The sequence below is a fragment of the Tursiops truncatus genome, chromosome 3 (assembly GCF_011762595.2).
Source record: "Tursiops truncatus isolate mTurTru1 chromosome 3, mTurTru1.mat.Y, whole genome shotgun sequence".
NCBI lineage: Eukaryota > Metazoa > Chordata > Mammalia > Artiodactyla > Delphinidae > Tursiops > Tursiops truncatus.
The window spans coordinates 57,489,588-57,509,905 of record NC_047036.1 but is presented as its reverse complement, the minus strand read 5'-3'; the positions used below and the strand labels follow the sequence as shown (position 1 = coordinate 57,509,905).

At 41.1% G+C, this 20,318-nt stretch overlaps 1 protein-coding gene across 3 annotated transcripts in view; it reads right to left on the bottom strand.

Moving 5' to 3' along the window:
• ARHGEF28 (Rho guanine nucleotide exchange factor 28) overlaps positions 1–17,476 on the bottom strand; it is a 278,789-nt gene extending 261,313 nt beyond the window's left edge. For 2 of the 3 annotated variants that reach the window (XM_019929841.2, XM_019929844.2), the window contains exon 1: positions 17,410–17,476. In XM_019929841.2, the coding sequence (XP_019785400.2) occupies positions 17,410–17,470 (61 nt within the window). In that variant the 5' untranslated portion in view covers positions 17,471–17,476. Of the gene's footprint in view, positions 1–6,507; positions 6,650–17,409 lie in introns of those variants that run through there. The other variant, XM_073802206.1, reaches the window with a different exon arrangement.
• Positions 17,477–20,318: the final 2,842 nt, after the last annotated feature.

Sequence of the window (20,318 nt, the reverse complement as noted above, 5' to 3'; positions counted from 1 at the left end):
AAACACGGTCAAGTCTTTACAATTGCTGTAACAAGATGGGAAATGACCATACAAATTTTTACCACATTAAGGTGTGTTGGTTATATCGCAGCAAAGTACTTTAAAAAGTTGCCAAACATGTACTACCTAATTTTCTAACAAAAATAGAAGTGTTCCATATTTGCTGGGTTTTCTGAGATGAAAACTGGTTGTTTATAGCAGATCTTTTAAAAATAGGTTTCAAATAAATATCCTATCCCTTCAAGAAAGAGGTGATATGTTAATAAGTGAAAAAGAAAATGCATCTCAAAAGAACCTCAGGTTATAGACAGTATATACCACCATGAAAACATTTTGAAAAAGTATTTGCACCTTTCCATTTTGTGATTTTGTTGCAAAAATTATTTAAAGTTTGCCACCTACAAAAGCCCTCATACAGGCATGCTTTAAATTTTGGGGAAAAGCTTTCTAATCTATTTTTTTAACCTTTCCAAATGTTTCATGGGTTTTATACTCTTTAAATGCAACAGCTTCTGATTAATTTATAGGAGGAATGATTGACATCATGGAAGATGGGAATTTATTAGCCACATTTAAACTCTTGTACAATTGCTGGATGGGGTTAAAGTATAAATCCCCTTACGTGCAAGTACAGCCAGCACTCACTTCTTCAATTAGAATCTATTTATCATAATATGGTATCTTTTTTAGCTATGACACTTCAAAATCAATTTCAAAGTAAACAGTACTTGGAACCAGACATTCAAGCTGAACCGAACATAGCGTTAAAATTATCAAGCAAAGGTTTTCAAAAGAATGACACATTTTCATCATATTACTCTCACTGGCATGTATTACATGTCAATGTTTTTAGTGAGTGCAAAAAGGACTATTAATAAAAAAAAATCTTACTATAATGTTTAATCCTTATAGCTTTGTAGATTTCAGATATGTTTTAGAATATACACTGTTACAGTAATATGTTTTATTAATAAATACATTAAGGGATACATGTTAACATATTGTACTTAAGGGTATACACACGTCAACATTTTGAAGCTCTGCTCTACAAAGTAAGCCTTTTTCCCTACTTGTTAGGCTACTTTTCCCAATAGTTTTCCTCCAGGCTCAGCAGACAAAGGCATGACCAGTGGAGTGTGGGGTGCTCACCAGCGCCTCTGGAGCTCTGTATTTATACAGCGAAAAGGCCCACATGAGCTGAACTGGAGTGCAGAATCCAACCTCACACAGCTTTGTGAAGGATCCAGGTTCTCCACCAACGCCATCAAGTGTCTGCCTCAAATTTGAATTATAATCATCTCAGGCAAAAGGCAAAATATCAAGGGCTAAACAACATGCTGTTTATATTTCACCTGATATTTATAACAACTCATATTTTATTATTCCTGCCTACTCTACCTTTTACCACTTTTCAGTAAAGAAATTTAGGAGCCATTCTGAGCAGCAGTTATTTTGTTTTTCAGAGAAACTACTTTTCACTCCTTGAAAACATAAACTAAAAACTAAAGTCCCCACAGTTCTCAACCTCTGTTCCAACACTTCTAAAACCCCTATCAGGATTTCCTACTTAAGTTGTAGAGAACATAGTTTGCTGCCAATATATTATATCTTCAAATAAAACTTCAAACCAAAATAGATATTAAAAACTATATTCTCACTTTTCTGTAATTAATTCCTCTTTTATAGCAAAGAGCAGTAAGTTCCGTGCTCACTTGCTGAGCTGCATGGCTAAATATGGCCACGCCTCCTTTTACATCAAGTTTAATGATAAAAAGTTTGTGTTTGCTAAGCAAGTCACAATTGCTTAAGTTCTTCACATGCTGCAGCTTTTCACTATATACGTGAAGTATCATGCGCTACACTCCACTTCCTAAAGCTTGAGTTCTCCACCTGCAATTTCAAAAATTGAGACTCAAGTACTTTTTTATTGTACTGTATTTTTGAAAATGCTTATTGGGAAAGTAAAGAGCCAATACATTTCTAGTCTTGCTGGCAGACACCATGGAATAATTTGGGGTCTTAGTACAGAGTTTTTAAGTTTGCTCTCAACAGGGGAAAAAAATCTTATGAAAAGATCATCAAGACATAAAAGATTCAATATTTTAGATATTTTATGAAGCATACATAATATTCCAATATCTCTGGTTGCTAGTTAACAATAAAGAAAAATATTAGACTATTTTCAACAGGTGAAAAGAATATTTTAAATTTAAAACATAACATTTAACTAACACAGAAAAAAATCAGTTCTTTGAAGTTCTGGGTTTCTCATGTTTTTGCATCTAAATGAAATATTCTAAGACTGAGTCAATATAAAACCCATGACTAATTTTGTCTTTCAACATGCTAAAAGTCATTGGTGTGTATGTCTCTCATACAACTTACTAACAGATAATGCTCAAATATTTGTCCGTATTATAAATAACTACATTTTGAAGGCTAAAGGCACTGCGTTAAGTATTTCACAAACATCACCTCAGAGAATCCTCATGGTAGCGCTGAGAAAAATGGTGAAGTCCTAGTTATCTAAATCTTCATTTACAAGTCCCTCCAGTTACAAGGATAACTGAGGAGCAAGCTACCTAAACAAAAATACTTAAATGAACTGACCACTTACAGAATTACAAGCAAAAGCCTCCCTTGTTCATTCTCCACCCCACCCAATGCTAGCATCTACTCTCTAGCCATTTTATCTTGAACATCAAAAAAAAATGTTTTTGTAGTTGTTTGTTCAGGGCTTGGTATGGTTCCCAGATATTATAGCTAAATACAAATCCACTCAAAATAAAACTGGAAATCTTTTTTAAGCATGAAATAAGGTTAAATAAAATTGAGAAAATAATTTGAGTACTGGAGAACTTCAAGTCATATACAAAACTACCAATGAGAATGTGACAGAGATCCATTGACAAGTAAGAAGAAATCATCACAATGAGATAAAGGCTTTTCACTATATAAGTGAAGGTAGTAACTTCAACATTAAAGGAATAACAGCACCTTCTCCCCACCCTAGGAGAAAATGGGAGACGTTCTAATATTTCTAATAAAAATGTCTATAAAAATGAAATTTTTAAATTTCTAATAAAAATGACCCCCATAATAATGCTCTGAAAATCAAACGTGATGACATGGATGTCCTACTGTGCTATCAGTCGTGTCAGAAAAAAAGTCACAACCTCCTCTAACTAATCTCTCACACACACATGATTCACCTTATGTTCATTCTAAGAGTTAGCAGAGTTAAAAACTCAGCATGCATTAGGTCACACTGAACAAGGCTAGGCTGGTATTCGAGCAGCCACTCCAGAGCCTGTAATTCTAGCCGTGATGCTCTGCTGCCTTTCAGCCAAAGGAATAAACTTTAAATGTTAAAAATATTTTCATAATTTTAATTTCATTTTCAAAAACTAGAACCCCAGGCAAATTTTTTCTCCACCCCTGTTACCTCTGGACTGTGGTCCCCATTCCAAGAAGCTTCACTTTAAAGGGCTTTCCTGATACTGACTCTCTTCAGCTAGAAGGACCTCCAGCACCCCTGTCTCCACTTCACAAGAGCAAAGAAAAGCTCAGCAAAGTTGTGCCCCTTGGTTGAGGATGAGGCCAAGAGGCTAGACATGGCCGAGGCATATGGATCAACCTGTCTGAGCCCAGAGCCCAGGCTCTCCTTGGCCTCAGCACAGTCCTTCTGTAACATTACTATGGCCTGAAAGACAGCAATTTGCTTGGCTAAAAGGCTGCAAAAGCCTCACAGCTAGGAGTACAGACTCAAGAACAGGCTGCGTTTGAACACCAGTTATACCCTGTTCTAACTGTGTGCCTTTGGGTCTGTTATTTACCTCCCTGGGCCAGTTTCTAATGCGTCAAGTAGAACAAGTAACAGTACCTACCCCCTAAGATTGTTGGGAAGATTAAGAGATTTGATAGAGAAAAAAGACAAGACACTTAACGGCCCATCATAAGCACTCAATAAATGCTATAGCTGTAACTATTTTTATTATCACTGTACATTCAGCATACGCAAAGGATTTTTTAAAACATTTGAATCTTTATCATTCGGAACCTCTATATATTAGACTGATCAAAATGATTCAGGAGTAATTGGGGTGAAGATGGTCTAAAAGAGGCCTACCCAGTTCAGCCTCATCCTGGCAGCCCCAAGGAATCCCCAGGCATCAGGAATTCTGAAGGGCACTGTACCACATCAATATAACACTGTCAAGCCCCAAAGAATTTTATTTGACTTTATAGAACCAGATATTCCCCCTACAGTTTGAAACTTCAAAGGGCAGAGAGCAATTACTATTGGGGTAATTCAATTGCTACCTCAGTTTGAAACCTTCTGCACTTGGAGGGAATTGTTGATTCACAGCTCCTTTGTGAACCTAGGAGTGTAGAATTTTAATTGTATTTCCCAACGGTTATACTAACAGGAGGAGGAAAGAACAGTTAAATGGGAGGTAAGGCCAAGTCTAAGTAAAAACCTTCAATGGCGGCACAATGGATGGGCAAGAAGAAAGCATTTTAGAAATAAACCTCCTGTTTAATACACAACGGTGTCTACAGACCTGCTTCGGGCCGGAGTTATCTACCTGAGTTATGCAGGTCTAAGCAGCTTTAAGTGAAAGAGTAGAATTATTTGGTGAACTCAGTGTGGGGAGATGTCTGAAGATTAGAAAGCAAGCAACACAATAACCATTCAATGGGATCTCATTAATTCAAACTACTGGGGGTGGGGAGGAAGAAGGGGAGCCAGTCAGTCTGAAATAGTACAGCCTAAATTAGAGGACATTTGCAAAGTACAAAGAGGAGCTGGAGCTAGCTGCTAACAAAATGTTCCGCCAAACCCGTCACACTTGCTGGTATTTCACAGGGTGTATTTGCACACAAAGTGATTAAGCCCTTAAAAGCTTTTTATAAGTCAATTGAACATACCCGTACCATCTCACTTAGGCTATTAATCCGTTTAGTGTATCCCTTCATAGTCAGTGCAAAGCTCAATCACTCAAGTATCTTGGGCAAGTTACACCCTACCAGGGCATCAATGTCCTCACCAGCAACAGATCTCTAAAGTTCCTCCATCGTGTCAAAGTCAACTCACTGTCACTGTGTGCACAACACTATGTAGGTTGTCATGGGAGGGATGTGAAAATACATAAAATAGAAAATGTATAAAATAGTGCCCCTACCACTGATGATAAAAATAGTGGCATCACCAAACCTTGGAAAGGATGTGGAGAAACTGAATCACTTATACACTGCTGGTGAAAATGCAAAATAATAGAGTCCCTCTGGAAAAGCGTTGGGCAGTCTCTCAAAAACTAAACACACACTGCCACCAGCAATTCCACTAATGGGTATTTTCCCCCCCGGGAAATAAAAGTTTATGTTCACACGGAAACCTGGACACAATTGTTCATAGCCTTACTTATAACAGCCAAAAACTAGAATCAGCCCAGATGTCTTCAATAGGTGAATGGTTAAACTCTGTTGTCTTTGTGCACACTTCCATATGTACATACATAACTCCGCAAGATATACTACTCAGCAATTAAAAGGAGCAAACTATTGACTCAACATGGATCAATCTTCAGGAAATTATGCTGAGTGATGAGAGCCAGTCCCAAAAGGTTACAGACTATAATCCCACTTATATAATAATATTTTTTAAATGAGAAAAATTAAAGGACCAACAGATTAGTGGTTGTCAGGGGTGAGAAACAGTATTGAGAGAGGTGAGGAGGGAAGGCAGTCGTGACTATAAAAGGGCGACATGAGGGATCCTAGTGGTTTCAGAACTGTTCAGTATCTTGACTGTAGTGGTGAACGCATGAACCTACACACATGACAGAAATGGTACAGAAATTTAAGATCACACGTACTAGTGAATATAAGTAAAACTGGAAAACCTGAATAAGATGGGTACATTGTATCACTGTCAATATTAACTGAGCTGATTATAACACTTTTACAAAATGTTACCATTGGGTAGAGAATATAAAGTTTCTCTATACTGTTTCTTACAACTGAATGTGACTGTACAATTATCTCAATAAAATTGTCAATTTGAAAAGTCATGCTAAAATTTATGTATGTTAATCAATCTTCTCTCTGGTGGTGGCCATCCCCCCACCCCCGGCCCGCATTTTCCAATAATACTGCCATTGCTTAAAATATTTTTAGAATTTCTTTCTCAGCTTACGACATGTTTTGATTATTTTGTGTGGCAGCAAGGCTTTATCCTTAGGAATAAATTTGATAATTTAAAATGTCAAAAGAAATTCAGAACTATGTTAGAGAAGAAACATGAACAAACAAAGTAGGAAATATTATTTATGGGCAAAAACAAAGTAACTGCTAAGTCAAGAAACTGGTTCTCTTTTGTGGAGTCATGGGCTGAATTTAAGGTTGTGAGATCCAAGATTAAAAAAATCACATACTTCTGGTTGAAAATCACTTCTAGAGGCAATGCGAGGCCAAAGAAGTGTTTGAAGTGAGGCAATAACCTACCTAAGGTTGGCTTGTCGTGAGGCTGACCCAAAGACTGCTGAATCGACTGGAGAGAGAAGAAAGGAGAGGCAGAGAGAGTAGCTGGGGGAACAGGTACATGGAAAATTCTCCTGATACTAAGAATCATTTCTACAGAGGGGTAAACGAATCTAACCAGAGGTGGCAGCCACCACCTCCCCCATGGCCTTTATCTGTATTTCAGGCAGCAAACTGTGGCTATGAGCCACTCCTCTACTTCCCCATTCCTAACTAGGCTTTATACAGTCTTTGTAGGAACAAAAAGGTACTCTCTGCCCACCACCCATAAAAATTAAGACATTCTTAAACCAGAAGAGCTAGACTAGTGCACCCAATTCTAGACTATAAAACTAGTGGACAAACGTGTAAAACCTGGAGAAATTCTAGAATGATGCTTTAATGTTTAGAAATATGACCTTAACAATTAAAAGAAATGAAGTTTAACCTTAGAAATACAGCTAGGCTCTAAATGTTTCATTTAGTTTAGCACATTTACTCAGAACTTCCTATATGCTTAGTACTCAGTTAAAAAAAAAAGTATAAATGTTTCCCTTCAAGTGTCTATCAATCTATCTGAATAGGGCATGCCGATATGAAATCGGCAAATAAGCTAGAGGACAGACAACTAAATACCAAGGATAACATAAACATTCACTCACGCTACAAATATTTATTGAGTATCTATTATATCCTAGGCACTGAGGATGCAAGGATGAATTCTGTCCTAGAGGAAATGCCAGCCCAGTGAGAAAAAGGAAAACAATGGTAATAGAAAATATGTGTGGGATTCTGTGAACACAGGGAAGCAGAAATACTCAAATCAGTCAGCAGGTGAGGTATGGGGCATGGTTCCCCAAGGAAATGAGGCTTAAGCTACGTCTTAAAGAATACACACGACTGCTTTTACCTAGGGGCATTCCTACCCAGAAAGGCATTTGCAAATGAGGGCAGAGCGTGTCTGGTTTCTTACCTGACTGGGTTGGTCGGGTAGGAGTAGAGCAGAAGAGGGAAGGGAGCTGCTACTGGCATTCAGCAACAGGAGCTACGGATACCGAGTGTCCTATAACACTGGGTCAGTCCTGCACAAAGAACTGTCCCACCCCAAATGCCAAGAGCGAGCCTTGCTGAAAATCACTGAGACACACAATAGATGTTCACCAGGTAGACCATGAAATGGGAGGACGTTTCAAGCAGAAGAAACAGGTGCAACTACATGGAAGCATAAAAGAAGAGGCTGTTCAGTAGCACCTCCAGGGCTACTGAAAGTGTGTGTAGGGTAGTGGTGGGAGAGAAGGATGAAAACTTTTTCTGAGCCCCAATGTTATGTCATCCTAAGTAACATGAACCTCAAGCCAGTGAGTGGCTTTAAGCAAGAGAGGGGTGTGATCCAAATTGTGTTTTTTGTTTTTTTTTTTTTCTGGTACGCAGGCCTCTCACTGCTGTGGCCTCTCCCGTTGTGGAGCACAGGCTCCGGACGCGCAGGCTCAGCGGCCATGGCTCACGGGCCCAGCCGCTCCGCGGCATGTGGGATCTTCCTGGACCGGGGCACGAACCCGTGTCCCCTGCATCGGGGAGAGATCACTGTGACACAGTAGATGGATTGGTAGATGGATTGGAAAGAGAGAGAGAGAGAGACCAAAGTCAGAAAAACCAGGTAAGAGACCATTGCTATTGTTCAGGTGAAAGACATTGAGAGCCTGCTTCAAAGCAATGTTGTAGGGTAGGCAAATTTAAGAGATTAAAGAACAAAATGGAAAGGCCTTGCCGCTTAACTAGATGATGCAGCGCATAAGGATCAGGAGGAATCTAGGGTGATTCCTCGGTTCCTGGTTTGGGAAATGAGATCGACAATGCCATTGACCAAGATGGGGAAAATGAAAGGAAAAGCAGATGAATGACTCAGAGGAAAAAAATGAGTACTGGCCATAATGAGTTTGAGAGGTGAGGACTGGTGTCCAAGCCAGGTCAAAAGCAGGGATCTGGAGTTCAAGAAAGAGGTCTGGGCTGGAGAGAAAGAGTTTGATAATATAGAACAGTAGTTAAAGTCATTGGGAGGAAATGGGATGGATCAAGGAAATGGATACACACAAATTCAAAAAGGGCTTAGAACAGAACCTTGGAGACCTCCACGAGAAAGGTAGAGGAAGAGGAGCTCACGAAAGGCATTGAGAAATAGAGAAATAATCAGGGCTGACATTTACTGAGCACTATTTATTGTGCTAGACAATGTTCGTCTAATCCTCACAACCCTACAGAGCACCTCCTGCTACTGTCCCCATTTTACAGATGGGAAAAGTGAGGCATAGAGAGGTTAAGCAGGTTGCCCAAAGGCACACAACTGCTAAGTGGTAGAACCAGGATTCAAACCCAAGCAGTCTGGTTCCAGATCCCACACTCCCAACTATCTAACTATTGTTATGTTAGAAATTTAGAATGTGACAAAATCCAAGAGAAATGAACAAGGCAGCAAACCCTGTGGGTAAATGACGCAAAGCAAGATAAGAACTGAGAAGGACCCACTGAAGCCATGATTCGAGAGGTTGCTGGCCTGCTTGGCCCCAGCCGTGTTGGAAGGAGCAGCCTAATGAGGGCAGTGGAGCAGTAACCAGGGGGTAAGGAGTGGAGGAAATCATGTTAGACAGCAAATGCTTTAAGATTTTAGGAAAATGAGAGAACTTTGTGGCTGAAGTTGTCAGAAAAGACTCTTCTGGGAAGAGGGATCTTGACCTGTGTCTCAGAAAGGAGGAACAGAGTGAGGACTGGTATTCAAATGTTTTCACTGGAGAAAGCCAAGTCAAAAACTATATTGTTACTGTGACTGAGATCCAGATATACCCCTGGGCTCCAGTGATCTGAACAAATGTGACCTACATATGCTAAGAATAATAACTACAAATTTCTATCACATATACAATAAAGACGTGAAATTCACCATTGGGATTCAAGATTAAGACAGAAAAGAACTTTCCTACAGGATAAATATTAAAACAGTGCAATGAGTTAGAAATAAATATTCAGCTACCAAATTAAACACCAAATACATTGTCCTGAATATTACTAAGGGCACAGAGAAGTATAAGATCCTGCCTTCAAGACATTTATAGAGAGACAAGTCCAACCACATGAACAGTTCAGCAACAATTCAAGAGATTAAATAATAATTGGATAATAACACATAATTGCTTAGAGCTCACGAGGGACTGCAGTGAGGTCAAGGAGAATGAGGACTCAGAGGGGCCATGGTCTTTGGAAATTAGAAAGTTACTGGGTATCACTTCCAGTGCAATGAAGAGGAAAATGAAGGGGACTTTTGTTTTATTTCGGTCTTTTTGTTAGTGGGGACCTGTGCACGCTTACCAGGACAAGGGAAAGAAATGAGAATGTCGAAAGTGCTGGGGAGAACAGATCTTGGTACTTGGTGCCTAGCGGCCAAGGATGTTAAATGTCACATAACGGGGACAGTCCTGCATCCTGAAGAACTGTGCCAAGCTCTTCTTTGAAATCTGAACAGATCTTAATTTTGCTTCTGATGGCTTAGGTGTGCCTTTTCCTCAAAAGAGAGGTTAGCCAACCTCAAGTCTCCTCCAGAAAGGGGATCCCTCATGGGAGAGTTCCTATATTCGAGAAAGTCATACCAGTTCACTACATAATACTATCCTTGATGTAATCCCCCAGGAAATTAGCATATAATTTCTTTTCAGATCTACCATTAAAATTCCTAAATATTTTCATTTAAATTATAATTTAACTACCCAACTCAGAAGCTGTATATTAATATTGATTTTCAGTTAAAAATGAAAACAGAATACTAATCTTACTTCAATTTTTCAAAAAGATAGTAAAAAGAATTTAGTTTCTAAATCTGCATATTTTCCATTGGAGTGAATGGTTCTATTTCATGGCATATAAGTTCCTTGTTGACAGTCCTCACCAAGAGAGACCAAAGAATAAGCCTCTGTCTTTCTATCAATCTGATCTTGGACAAGTGGGTGGCTCTTAAGATTGGATGTGCTCCAAAAACTGCAATGCCTGCTGTGAGGCAGGTAGAACTTGGGCCCTTTCCCTCTTACTATTTACTCAAGTCCCTTTTCAGATCATGTTTTCCATGGCTCTCGCATAACAGTGTGTTTCCTAAAGCAACACTGAGCTCATTATTCTGAAAAACTGCACTATTACAAAGGAAATGGGAACTAAACGCTACACTTTGCAGAACCTGAAGCAGTAAATGCCACATCAAGGCAGATCTTCACATGCCATGAACTGAACTACTCTCTATCTGTTCTAGGAAAAAAATGCAATCTGAAAAACTAACATTTGCACCAACAGAATACACAGGTGTGGTATGTGCATGCCTGAGTGTTTGTGTCTCCCCCCACAAATTCAAATGTTGAAAAGCTCACCCCCAGGATAATGGTATTAGGAGACAGGGCCTTTGGGAGGTTCTTAGCTCATCAGGGTGGAGTCCCCATGAATGGAATTAGTACCCTTATAAAGATGACTCCACAGAGCTCCCCAGCCCCTCCTGCCATGTCAGGACACAACAAGAAGTCTATGACCCAGAAGAGGGGCCTCACCCAACCAGGCTGGCACCTGATCTTGGACTTCTAACCTCCAGAACTGTGAGAAATAAAGGTATTTCATAATAGCAATGCCAAATACATGATCACACTTAACAGATACCTCTCATCACCTTAGGTCTTCTCATCAACGTGACTAAATTTAGTTCATCTTAACCCCACTCGCAACATACACACATACAGATCCACACAAACTTTTACCTTTCATCTCCTAGTTCTTTACATTCCTATCTTCTAGTAGGTGATAGCTAACTAATCGAGTGATATAATCCAGGTTAATAGGGTAATGGAGAGTCATGGGTATAAAGTCTCGATCTTCCTACCAACAAATCATGCCTTCATTCAAAAACACGGACTCAGAGTCAGGAACACAGAAGGAAAGCAGGGCACACAGTGTGGAGCAAGCAGGTCTATGAGCCAAATTACAGAAAATATGCCATTCCCTGACTCAGTGCCTGTGTATGCGCCCACACGCAACACAGATCTGTCTAGGTGTGTGGCCTATACATTTAGATTACATATTTGTGGGGAAACCTCATTTTAGACGAGCGTTCACAGAGCACTCAGTAAAATACCGATACCATACAAAACGTCCCAGGTGTGGAATGTACCTAGTAAACTTAATTACAGTGACTGAGTGATTTATTGATAGACAGTCTATAACATCAATTCCAGACCACATCCATTCCCCACCTCTGAAATGAGCTCATGCCAAGTTATGCTCTACCAATTCATTTCCCCCTTTTAACTACATTACATTTTTAGAAAGAACGACTTTGGTTCTTTCCTTTTTTCCTCCATCCTTAAGATGCCACCTCACTCTGAACAAAGACTTCATTTCCTATTTTGAAACCAATACTTTTCATCAATTGATCACATATTAGGCCATTAGAGCTCTTTCTTTCTGGCTCTGCCCTCCAATTCCCTCATCCATCTCCCCTCATGTGTTCTGGGTCCCATTTGTTTCCATTAGCTGAGGGACTTTGCACCCACAGAAGTCCGGGGTCTGCCCTCAGGAACTCCTGGCCTATTGGAGGAAGCATACAATAAAACAACCAGTGCCATGTAATTAACATTAGAATAAAGAAAAGCACTGGCTGCTAGCAGAGAACAGAGAAAAGGCACCAATCCTACCAGGAATGGGCTGGGTAAATTTGTAAGATGAGTTGACAAGGATTTGTTCCTTTAAGTGTTTAAGAAAACAGACTTTCTTTCTGCCAATATGATGGGTTAAATAACCTGAGACCCCTACTGCTCAAAGCATTAGTTAGACTATTTCAGGACTACTTCAAATGCATAGTTCGAACTCTCCCAAGAAAACAAGGGAGCTCTCCAACAGTCACAAAATTAAGACTCACTGAGAAATACAGTGATGACCTACTGAGAATCTTTGCCCTGAAGAGTTTGGCTGGTCTCGGCCCAGAAGACAGAGTTTAAATGGCCTTTGAGGGCAAGAGACAAAGTCATGGATCCATCTCCTGAATAAGGCAGTACCCAGAGTGCTCTACCTTTAGTCAAAGAGAAAAGTATGACGACTAGTAAAAGGAAAAGGCAAGGAACTTTGTCTCAGCCTAAGCTTTTCAAGAGCGGGGGGAAAAGCGTTCCCTGGAAATCTTCAACTGAGACATTAACATACAAAAAATAGTCCCAGGCTAGTAATGCTGCATTTGGAGTTAACTCAGATTTATGAACTCCCACAGTTAGAGTCTCATTTGTCATAGGCTCACAATTCCAAATCATTAAACACTCTATGCAGCTATGCATCACAAGAAATACAGTCCAAACAGCAAGATCAGACCCTCAGAACTTCAAACAGACTAACCAAATATTCTAAAATATAAGCATATTTAAGTAAGATGTTGAAAAAAATAACTGAAAGCATGAGAAAGGCACAGGACACTATCCTAAAACACCAGGCTGACTTGACAAAGAACCAAATAAAACTTCTGAAAATAAAAAGGTATAATGTCTGAAACTTCATTGGACAGGTTAAATAACAAAGAAAGAAAAATGAAAAGGTAATCAGTAAACTAGAATTTGAAATTTAAGAGATTACCCAGAATATAGTAAAAAGCTAGAGAAGGAGAAGGATATGAAAGAAGTTAAGGAACATGAAATATAGTATGAAAAGGTCCACATACTTTTTACAGGAGCCCCAGACTGAGATTAAAGGGACAAAAGAATATGTGAAGAGAGAATTTTGGAGAATTCTTATTAATTGATACAATTCTCAGATGCTGAAAATATATTGAGCTCCAACAAATCTCTATCTAGATACATCATAGTGAAAGTACAGAACACAGAGAGACCTTTAAAAAGAACTTTGCAGAATCATGTCTAGGTGTGATATTAAAATGAGTTATAATGGAGAATAATATATATTGCATTTTGTATGATCAGAGAAAAGTGAAGAAAAATATGTAAACTGTACACATTGGTTCTCTTACAATGAGAAATTGCTGGGAGTAATGGAAAGGTCTTTTAAAAATCTCTATTATTTTGCTGGTGATACCATGTCTTTTTTAAATAAAAATATTTAAATGTAAAATGTAAATTTTTTATATTTAAAATAATTTATTTATAAATAACTTGTTTTACATTTTAAATATTTAATTTTAATCTTTTAAATTAAAAAAAAAATCAGCCACAAAAGGAAAATAAATAAAACACCAAAACACCTTGGCTCTGCACTTTTTAAGCAGTGTGCTCCAAGGCCTCAGTTTCCTTACCTGTAAGAATGGGGTGATAGTGTCTACTTTGCAGAGCTGTGAAGATCAAAGCAGCTACTATAGGTGACTTTCCCAGTGTTGGTACTACAGTTCCTTATTTTAAGGCAAAATCTGCCTCCCCCTAATTTTCACCCATTAGTTCTAAACTGACCTCTGAAACTGCACAGAACTAGGCTAATGCCTTTTCCCACAATCTTTGATGACTACTTATCTCATCATCCCTTCTCCATCCCCTATGCTTTCTCTTCTCTAGGAGGAGAACTGTTTCTTTGATTATTTCCCTAATATCATTGCTTCAAGAACTATTCAATATTATCAGGCCCAAACTGGTCCACATTAACTACACTGCCCACTTTGCTAAAGGTAATAAAAGCCACTCAGGTTTATAACCCTAGAACGTTTACTTCTCTTCCTCCTTCACTTCCACACTCACTCATGTACCATGTAGTAATTACTTGGAGTCTCCCCTCCATCTTCCCCTCTTCAATCTCTTTACTAAACTGGCGTCCCATTCCCATCACCTCCCCCAACCTCCCAGCAATATTCCAAGAGTCTGTTAAGTGATCACCAGAAGCATGTTCCCCCCTCCCCACTTCTAAACCATCTTGTATATTAACACCAGGTTAAATACTCAATTTAATACCCAAAGTCATTGTTTCCCTTATTTTACTCCTCTGGTCAAGAACAAATCTTAGCCTCTAGTACCTATCAAATCAAATACAAACTCCCACACTGGGCTTCCAGAGCATCCTGCAATGTTGTTCATCCCACCCATAACCTATCGTTCACCACTTCTCCACATAAATCTCACTTGACCCAGATTTGCTCCCCATGGGTCCCATGCCCAGACTCTACCACCTTACACTTCCATGAATCCCTTTCTGAATATTCTAACTCTGTAGCATGGGACACTAGGGTTTGAATCTTGGATCGAACACCTACTAACTCTGTGACCTTGGACTACCTCACTGGCCTCACAATATCTGTTGTAAGGATCAAATGGAATCCAGTACACAAAACCCCTAGAGTAGAACTGACACTCAGTAGGTACTCAATAAACTCCAGGGTCCTCCCTCCCCTCATGTTCCCAATGTCTGCCCCTGTATGTTTTATTTATTCTACAATCTAACAGTTATATCCCAGCACTTGTTGCTATTTGTTTCATGTGTTTATCTTATATCCCCAGCTAAATTATTCTCTTGCATCCTTTGCTGTGTTCCATACATACCAAAAAATTAGGAGACTAAGTCCAATCACTATATATTCTTTGACGAGGAGTGGAGGTTAAGAGTGACTATTGTGTTTGAAAACACAACATATTCATTCAACAGCATTCGAGCAGCTACTGGGCAACAGGATACTATGTGCTGAGGAGATATAATTCAACAAGAGAAACAAAAATCCCAGCCCTTCTGAAGCTGACAGTACCAATTTACAGGCAATAACAAATTTTCTAAGAGTACATTTGAAAGTGATATGTGGTATTTTAAAAATGAAGCAAAGGAGGAGGACACAATGGCAGGGGTGGGCAGTGGGGTGCAATTTTAAGTACAGTGGTCAGGAAAGACCTCATTGAGATGATGACACTTGAGCAAAGACTTAAAAGAGATGTAGGAGAGACCCATGCAGATGTCTGGGCTAAGAGTCTCAGGCAGAGGAAGGAGAGAGTGGGAAGTCGCGAAGCAAGGTGGGGACATTGACCAGTGCGAGCGTGATCAAGGAACAGCAAGGAGTCCGAGTGAGTAACATGGAGAGTGACAGAAAAAGGAAGACAGGAGCTTCTGGGCTGCTGAACACGTGGAGGTGCTGGGAGAGTGGCACGCTCAGAGGGAGCGTGGAAGTTCCACATACCTTGCCCTCTGCATCTCTTCCACATGGTTCTTCCTGAGTTACATCCTTTTTAATAAACTGGTGCTCTATTGCAACTAAAGAATGATTCGTGAAAACCTGTTCAACTTACAGCAGCCTATCTTCAGCATCTTTCAGAAGATACTCAGGAACCAGAGGAAGTATTGAGAGCATCCTCAAAAAAACACATACCATCTACTGAAAGAGTTTTCAGAGTTTAAAAGCATGACTTCTCCCGGCTCTGGAAAAGTTGTAAAATCAGCAGAGACTGACACAGTCACTTCCACAGTGCCTATAGGACCCCTCAGTAGCAGCAGGAAAAGACAAAAGCAGCTCCACCTTTAAGAATTTCCAAGAAACCCACCGGAAGAGTTGTACCAACTACCGTAGGTGTTGAGAAAATTTCCAAACCTGCCTCAACCATCAGATTGGCTGAACCAATAGCAAAAGCCTCACCACTTCCCCAAAGAGACGGGAGAGCCAGACCTGTGCCAGCCACTGCCAGAGCTCCACCCCTTCCTAGATTAACTTCATTACCCACGACTAAATATTTACAGACTCCTGTGTCCTCAGGGTCCTCTGAACCTTCCGTACACACTGGGGGGTGGGGGGGGGGGTGAGAAAAACTGCTTATGTCTTCTGCCTCCTTCCAAAGCTCTACCCTGAGCAGGCTAGAGCTCCACAGACAGAGGTTTGGAGCTTTCCAGGAAGGACAACGTTGTAACTATATTTAAGAGGCTGTGACCAAGTCGCGTTTGTGTTTTTATTTTACAATACACTGTAGTAAAATCATACACATGCACTCAAAAAAAAAAGGGGACAGAGAAAAATGGAGGGCCTGATCACATAAGACCTTATATGTCATCATGTGGGCTTGGGTTTCTCTAAGTATGATAGGATTCATTCAAGGGTTGCAAGCTAAGGAGTGACATGGTCTGACATATATACTAACAGTATTATTCTAACTACTATGTTGCAGGTTGACAAAGGGACCAAGGGCAGAGTGGGGGACTTGTTTGTTTGGAGGCCACTGCAATGATCCAGGCAAGAGATGATGGTGGGCAAGAACAGGGCGGTAGCAAGGGCAGCAAGAGCAGTAACTGGATTCTGGACACATTCTGAAGATAAAAGCCAACTGGATTTCCTGGCAAATCGGAAGTGGGATGTGAGAGAAAGAGGGTGTCTCCAAAATTTGAAGACTGAGCTAAGGATGGAATTGCCATTAACGGAGATGGGGAGTGGCACAGGGGGTGCAGATTCGGGAAAGGAAACCAGGGATTCAGTTTGGGGCATAAGTTTGAGATGCCCACACGTGGAGAGCTGTCACACAGGCACTGAGATACATAGTCTGCAGTTTATTCTGCCCACCAAGTCCTTTTCCTGATTTATTCTCATCAAAGCACTAGTGGGAAGATAAGAGATTAAAAGGAGGAAGAGTAGGGACGGTTCCCTGCCCTTGAGGATGTGGAAATCTAAAAAGGGAACATGAAAGCCTTTTCTGCCACCTATGGCACAGCCTAAGCTGGAAATGGCATCTTCCTTTTCTAACACTTGGAAAGGCATCAAAGGAATGAGATGAGTACGTCCAAAGAGTGGTTTTAGACACAAAAACACGCCACCATGTTGACTGTCTGGGCTCCAGCTGTAGCCAGAATACATGCCAACGATACAAGCAAATGAAACCACATCCACCATTTTATGATAAAATCTCCCCCAAACTCCCCTCTTACAGTTCTGTTCTCCAGATAGAGTGTGGTCTCCAGGGCTATTTTCCTTGGACATCATGATCATTTTCCAAAGGAAAATGTGTTCGGGTTTTCTAATGGTCAAGGAAGCGGACGAAACTAAGAACCCGGCAGCTTGAGTCAGCCCTGGCTCCCCTCCACAGGCCCCGCCCTGCCTCTGCCTCCTGACTTGGTTTCTCAGTGTGTAAATACTGCAACAGGGAAAATATTTTCCACTGCCTACACACAGGGCATTTGTGAGCATTAATGAATTAATGTGTATAAAACACGAGGAGCTACTCAAATAAAAGAACAATGAAACTCTATTTGTAAATTTTTGAGGTCCAGGCAGAGCAATCTTAACTCTTTTCGTACAAACCCCACTGGAAATCAGACTAAGATATCAGAAGTTATCCTGCACCAGCCTGAAGAGACAAAATGAGATAATGTCTGAAAGCTCTTTGTGAAGTTCAACTCCAATGTTAGGATTTCTAGCAACAAGATAAAAATGCAATATTAAACAGGTTAGGAATCATTACAAACCAACAAAAAGCTGTAGTTCTAGCAAAGCTCCCCGTGGTGGTTAAATGTGTTGACCTGTGAGGCCATATTCTGAGTTGTTGCTGGAAACATGACAAGACCCGGGAAGAAAATATGGGCTTTTGTCTAAGAGCCGTAGGATCGAGCACAGCGTAAGAGCCGTCCATGAAAAGAGCTTTGTTGAAGGCGTTTTCCCTTATTTTCTAGACGCTGTCCAAGTCCACTCAAGTGGTCACGGTTACCATTGAAGTGAAGAGGCCACTGTATAGATTCTGCTAATAATCCAGGTAGACGGTCTTCCCTGCCCACTGTGATTTTTACTTCAGTATTCAAACAACCTTTCACGTTGTCTCATTCCTGGCTCAGACTGTGCCGAAAACCAGATGAACGCACGACCTGGAGGTGGAATCTTTCCCCCACCAAGCAATGATGTGCTCTGATTACTGTGACCATCAAGTTTTCTCGCACCTCAGCTTTTCATTTCAGAAAGAGAAGAGCAAGTGGTGGCTAGAAGAATATCTGACACGCAGAGGGCAGAAACAACAAGCTACAAATGACTCCATGATTCACCTGGATCTAGACCAAAGATCTTGACGAGTTCATCCCGACAACGCTGCCGTGAGCAGGCCTGCACAGTCTCCCCACTGTGGACACCTGAGGCGGGAAGGGCTGACTCGCCCAAGGTCAGCGCGTTCTAATCCCTGAGCTGCTCATGACTCACGGTAAATTCCAAACTCCCAGTTCTGTGTTTACTGCACACGGACACTAATCTCCCAACTGGTTTCCCTACTTTTGGCCCCGGCTCCCTCCAGTCCGTGAGGCCCGCAACCAAAAGATTCCACTTCTTCAAATACTGCTCTGGGTGTCCAGCCCCCCTCACCTACTCTAAGCCTCTTGGTGGCTCCCCACTGCCGAGAGAGAGGAAAGGCCACCCTCTACACCTGCCATTCACACACGCTGTGTGTGAGCATCCCTCCCAGGGCGTCGGACAACACTTCCTTTCTCCTCTGGAGGGGGCTTTGTGGTGGTCTGGCTGTCGGGCATCCTTCCCTTTTTCCAGTTATCACCTGCATCCCCCCTCTGGGGAGCCCTCCACTGTGCACAGCTTTGACAGGAAGTAGGATCCCATTGTCCTCACAGAAGCCCACGGGAATTCGTTGCAGCCAGGGGTGGGTACGTGGTAGAGAGCTTATGCAAGGGAGTGCCTTAGGAGCAGTCAGGGTCGTAGTTAGGCATCAAGGTCTGTTTCTGTTATCACCCAAGAACTACGGCTAAAGCACTCTCTAGCCTATTTCCTACAACTTCCCATTACAGGCTGGCCATTCTATGAGGGTGGCCTACTGCGTATCCCCATCTCCCCCACCCAAACACTGCATGTACGCTTCCACCCCTGTGCTATCTTCCTGGAGAATACAGGGCAGAGGTGCCTGACCGGGGTAAGCACAGGGCAGGAACAACAAACCCAGTCCAGGAGCTGGGCATGCTGAGTCTTGAAGGATGAAAGCAAGTGAAGTAGACTAACAGGAAGGATGCGGGTATGGGGAGGAGACACATTCCAGCCTGTACACTGAGCACAGAGAACATGTCAATCTATGTAGGATCTAAAGTCTCTTCTTTAGAGTTGTGTGCAAGATGACAAGGGGACAAAAGCTGAGACTAGAGATGCAAGCAGAGCTCCGCTCAGCACTTTACCATTTGAGTCTCCATCCTGAAGCTTAAGGGGTGGCTTAGAAGAAATATAAGAATAAATCCCTAAAAGCCAGAAAGAGAGCAAAACTCTGTTTCTCCCAATTAGCTTTTTGAAATTCCTAACATTTACTCTTAATACATGCACTCACCTCCACAAAAGACAACATAATATTAAGCTAAGACACCTGCTTCAGTTAAACTCATTCCAAAATAATTTAGTTTTGCATACAGAGCACCCCCCAAAAAAAAATCAACCCCATCACGTTCCTGAGCAAGGCAGGAGACAGAAGCAACTGCAGTGTGTCCAAGTGTCAGGCTGTGGAAAGAACCAAGGCAGAAAAGAGACACATAACCTGGATTAGGGTTCTCAATCTGTCTCTAACTAGATGTGTGACTTTGGGCACGTTACTTAATTCAAGCCTTGATTTCCTTAACTGTAAAACGTGGCTAATGATGGCAACAGCTACGAGACTGTTAGGGTGATGAAACTGAATGGACCTAAAGCCCCTGGTACACATCAGCCACACAATGACACCGTCCCTTTCTTTCCAAGAAACAGTTCCCCCAACAAAGACCTCAGTTTCTGGAAGGCATGTCCCTCACACCCTGAGGCATCACTGGAAAACCAGTGGTCCAGGAGTGAGGAGACGTGGGTTCCTATAACTGCCATTTCCAACTGTGTGACT